The sequence below is a fragment of the Fulmarus glacialis genome, unplaced genomic scaffold, assembly GCF_000690835.1.
Source record: "Fulmarus glacialis isolate BGI_N327 unplaced genomic scaffold, ASM69083v1 scaffold26550, whole genome shotgun sequence".
In the NCBI taxonomy this organism is placed as follows: Eukaryota; Metazoa; Chordata; class Aves; order Procellariiformes; family Procellariidae; genus Fulmarus; species Fulmarus glacialis.
Window position 1 is genome coordinate 1,412 of NW_009186197.1, and position 4,950 is coordinate 6,361.

General features: G+C 61.5%; 1 protein-coding gene across 1 annotated transcript in view; it reads right to left on the minus strand.

Moving 5' to 3' along the window:
• The window catches only part of EIF4G1 (eukaryotic translation initiation factor 4 gamma, 1), a gene marked incomplete at its 5' end in the record, with an annotated part of 7,647 nt that overhangs the window by 1,400 nt on the left and 1,297 nt on the right, over positions 1-4,950 (minus strand). Inside the window, 15 exon segments of the mRNA XM_009587114.1 lie at positions 103-184; positions 268-393; positions 543-715; positions 880-995; positions 1,090-1,346; positions 2,005-2,107; positions 2,225-2,327; positions 2,427-2,527; positions 2,635-2,788; positions 3,200-3,304; positions 3,391-3,627; positions 3,722-3,868; positions 4,135-4,332; positions 4,411-4,584; positions 4,776-4,913. Of these exon segments, the coding sequence (XP_009585409.1) occupies positions 103-184; positions 268-393; positions 543-715; positions 880-995; positions 1,090-1,346; positions 2,005-2,107; positions 2,225-2,327; positions 2,427-2,527; positions 2,635-2,788; positions 3,200-3,304; positions 3,391-3,627; positions 3,722-3,868; positions 4,135-4,332; positions 4,411-4,584; positions 4,776-4,913 (2,214 nt within the window).

Sequence of the window (4,950 nt, forward strand, 5' to 3'; positions counted from 1 at the left end):
GCCACTAGACAGGTTCAATCCCCACACGCCAACCTGCCCCCCCGAGCAGGCTGCCAGTCCCTGAGGCAGCAGCTGGTAGCTACGTGAGCCCCATGCACTCACCATGCCCTTGCACAACAAGCCCAGCACCTCGACCAGCAGTGTGGTGGCCTTCCCAATGGGCACCAGTGGCTTCGTTATCTCCCTGCGGGGCACAAGAGACCTGGCTGAGCTACCTGCCTCCCAAAGCTCCCCGTAGCAACCCCTGCGGAGGGACACGGCCCTCACCTGAACAGCTCCTCCATGGGGATACCCTCCTCTTGCAGGATGGGGGTGATGAGCTCAGCCAGGTACAGCCAGATGTGCGGGATGTCGATCTCCATGTCCTCCGCGATCTCCAGGATCTCCCGCAGCCTGCAGGGCAGAGGGGGGCCGTTGGGATCCAGCAGCCCCCGTGCTGGGAGGAACCTCAGGAGGTCTCAGTAATGAGCCCTGCTCAAGGCAGGGCTGAATTCAAAGCCAGGCAAATACCATCTCAGGGCCAGGCTGCCCCGGCCCCTCACCCTCTGTAGTACTGCTCCTTGGAGAGCGTGCCCGCCTTCACCAGCTGGCACAGCAGGACCCCCATGTGCTCGCGGGAGATGGTGCTCCTCTCCAGCGTGGACTCGATGCCGTTCTGCACGAAGATGTAGAGCGAGGAGGGGCTGCCCAGCTCCTGCACGCACTGCAGGGCCTCCTGCGGGGAAAAGGGGGGTCAGTACTGCCCCACAGCCAGCCCCGGCTCCCCCCTTCCTCACCCAGGCACTGCCGGCACCCTGTCCAACAGCGCTACCACCCAGGGAAGCGGATGGTGTGTATGGGGGCCATATGATGCTGTGCCTGGCCACCCCCTCCTCTCACCTTCATGTCATTGATGTGCAGGTATTCCTCTATGATCGCCTTGGATTTCTTCTCCAGCTCCTCTTCCGACAGCGCGGGCTTGGGGGATGCTGCAGGAGGTGCTGGCTCTTGCTTAACTGCGAGGAGAGAGCAAGGATCAGGCACTGCCTGGGACAGGCAGAGCCCCAGACTGCAGCCAGACCCCTAGGACACTGCTCCTCCCCAGCTCACTGGTCTCTCGGCTCCTGTCCCGTTCCTCCGTCATGCTAGCAGCCTTGCGCACAGCCTCGTGGCCGCTCTGCTTCTCCCGTTCTCGGCTCCTGTCTTCTGTCTCTTTGCTGAAGCTCCTCTTGGTGAGGGCAGACCTGTTCCTGTCTGCCCGCTCCCCACGGTCAGGACGCTCCAGGCGGTCGCTGCCCTTCTCCGAACGTGACTCCCGGTCCCCTCTGTCGCCAGCCTTCTCTGACCTGTCGCGGCTGGAGCTGCTCCTGGGTGGGAGGAGGATGGACACAGCATGAAGAGCCCATCGCCACCCTCCCTGACCCGACTGAGGAGGTCTGCGAGGCAAGGCTGTCCCACTCCAATCCCAGCCCTTTCCAGGGCCTCTTCTAGCACTTGACCACCCTCAGGGGAAAACACTTTTCCCTGTTTCTCCCCTGTTCCAACTCATGCCCTTTGCCTTTCGCGCTGTCCCTTGGCTTGGCTGAGAAGAGCCTGGCGCCATCCTGCCCACACCTTTCCCCTGCTGCAGACTGTGGCGAGATCCCCCTTTGTTTTCCTCTTCTCCTGAACAAACCCAACTCCAACTCTCCTTGGGAACCTCATGCTCCAGCCTCCACAGGACTCCCTCCAGCCCATCAATGTCCATCTGGTCCCGGGACCCTAGGACCAGACCCAGCACCCAGGTGTGATCCCCCAAGTGCCAAACAGCAGGGAGGAAGCCCAGGGTGGGGTCAGCATTCTTTGCTGCAAGGACTCTCCACCGACTCCAAGACCCCCCAAGGCTCCATCCTGCCACAGGGGATTATTCCAGCCCAGACACCATACATTTGCCTACGTATTGACCGACCACTGTCCGATTCGGCGGGTTCCTCCCTGGGCTGCAGCCCAACACGCCCACACGCCAAGGCAGGGCTGGCCCCTCACCTCTGCACCACACGGCGGGACTCCAGGCTCTCGGCAGGGGTAGACTGCTGGAGCGCTGAGAAGCGGTTCAAGGTGCTTGTGGCTGGTCGCCCTGAATCAGATGCTGGGCGTGAAAAGAGGGGATTCTCAGTTCGGCACCTCCCCAGTACAGGAACCGCCAGGGGAAGGATCCCTGCTCCCACCCCATCCAACAGCACCCAGCCAGCCCCACGCTGCCTACCTGAATCTGCAGGCTTCGCACCAGACCCTCCGCTGCTGCCTTTGCCCCAGCTCAGCCGCCCACCCGGCGCAAAGAGCTGGTTGTTGGAGTCGATGGATCCAGGCTGCAGGTGGAGAGACAGAGTCAGCTCTGAACCCCACACCAAAGCAGGATCCGGGCCAGGCAGACGGCTCAGCTGCCCACACTGCACCCCCAGCCTCACCTTGGTGATCTTCGTTAGCCGGCTGGTGTCGATGGGCCGGTTGCCCTTGCTGATGGGCACCGTGTTCCAGCCATCGTCTGCGACCAGGCTTCCACGCCCACCTGGGCACAAAGAAGACAGACATAAGGCACAGCCCGGCCTCAAGTGGTGCCCAGCGGAAGCAACCCATCCCTGGCAACCTCAGGTGCCCCCAAGCCTGGGCACTCACCGCTGGAGGATGGCCCGGGGGGTCCTCTCCTCTTGTCCTTCGACATGAGCTGCTGCACTTTGATGTGTTCCCGATGTTCCTCCATCTCTGCTTCCTTGTGGATCTGGTCGATGGTTTTGGGGCCCTGGTCTCCTCGCCGCGGCACCCAGCTATTCTGCAGAGGGCAGGGAAGGAGGGAAGAGGGCACTAAGCTGGCTGGAGGACAGAGGCAGAGACACTCCCCCTTCCCCGCCATGCCACTCTCAAAGCCTCAGGCCGGTCTCCTGCCTCGACCATCACAGCTCCCCATGTGCTGTGGCAGCTTTTGGCACAAAAGGGCTCAGTTTCTGGAGCCCCCCTGCATTAAACAGCTGCCAGTTACTGTGTGCCCACTACCACTACCATGCTAACCAAGGGCTGGGGGCTAGCATGGTGTCTCTGGGGCTGGCCACAGCTTACATACCCACCCCTCCCCTCCCGGGGATGCACGGACTGCTGGCACTCAGAGGACACAGGCCAGCAGCTCCATGGGACCAAGCTGGGGACAGAGGACAGTCCCCGGGCAATAGCAGGCCACGCGCCTTACCCGTCTGAGGTCAATCACATCCTGCAGCATGAAACGGATTCGGGATGATGTCTTCTTCTCTTTAATGATCTTCTCCATCTGATTGAAGTACTGGTCCATCCTGGGCTATAGAGGGACAGAGTCACTGTCACATCCCTCCCAAAGGCAAGGGCAGGGCAAGGCAAGGCAAGGCAAGGCAGGGCAAGGGGTACCTTGGCCTTCTCAAAGTCCAAGTCCTTGCCAATGGTGGTAAGCAGGCGGCAAAGGCACTCAAGAGACTCCTCATCATGGTTTTTGAGCAGCTTCACCACGCAGTCGTGCATGATGGCCTCCGTCAACATCTTCAGTTTGAAGAGCTCTCCGATGAACTTGATGTTGCCCAGGGATCGCCGGCGGGCCTTGTCCCGCGCCTCCTCCAGCTCATCCTTCATGCGCGCCTTCTCCTCAGGCTGCAGGGAGGGCACAGCAGGGCAGCTCAGAGCCCAGAGCCGTCCCAAGGACGCCCACGCCAGCCCTCAGCCCCAGCCTCCCACCCCAACTCACAGCACTGGCATCGTCCATCTCCTTCTGCCGCTTCTCAAAGATCTCATCATCGTCCTTGTCCTTCTCAAACTCCTTCTGACAGCGGTTGAGAAGCAGCTTGCGGAAGTTCACAGTCACCGTGGGCTTGTCTGTTGTGGGCACTTTGAGCTGCAGGGAGAGGTATAACCCAGGCAAGGAACATGAGTCGTGTCTCCCCCAAAAGCTGGCCAGCTAAGGCCCAGCCACTGCTCAAACCAGAGAAAAGCCACCCTACACCCTCATGATGCCCTGCTAAGACTCTGGACTTAGTCCTCCATCCACACGCCCCAGTTTCCCCACCCCACACGAAAGGACCTGCACCCTGCCGAGCTCAGCCGAGGCCCCCAAACAAACCCCTGCCAGCTTGGTGGGAGACCCCCCCAGCTTCTGCTCACCCCCATAAGGCAACGGCACATGTTAGCATAGGCAACAGAGAAGTTTGGCTCCGAGATGGCCTTCTCGAAGACAAGGTCGATGACACCCTTGAGCCGCTCCTCCGTGTCGATGGACAACTCCATCACCTGCTTCATCAGCTGCTGGAACATCTGGGGCGTCAGCTTGTTGAGGATGCTGCGGACACGGCGGAGTAGTTCCTGCAAGGACAGCAGGGTCAGCAAGAGCCGGGTATATCCCCCTCTGCCCTCCCACCGCCCACCTACCCCAGCTCCCACCTGCGTCTTGATGTTCTCAGGATCCTCCTCCTCGGAGGCACGCTTGCTGCTGGGTTTCCAGGCCTTCTCGGCCTTGTTCAGCTTGACATCCTCATTGAGGGACACAGTGGCAATGATTTTGCGGGGCTCCTTCCTCTGGCTCTGCTGGGAGCGGCGGGGACCCAACCCTGAGGGCTGACATGGGGAGAAGAAACTCAGCTCTTTGCTCTGGGACCAGCCGGGCCGGCTCCCGGGGCGTCCCCATCCGCCTGCTCAGATCCTCAGCTCCATCACAGACATCAGTGGCCCAGACACAGCGGCTCGAAGGCTTGATCATCACGGAGAGGCGGAGGGGGACAGCGTGGGTGAAGCGAGGAGATACTCACTAGGCCCCGGTTGCCCATGACGGGCCGGCCGAGATTGGCGAAGGAAGGGGTGAAGTCAGGGCTGCAGTTCATGCCGCTGAGGCGGATGGGGTCGAGCGCCCGCAGCGGGGTCTTGTTGGCCTGCGAAGGTACACAGGGCTGAGGATGCCCGGGGGCAGAGGAGTGGGACGGATCC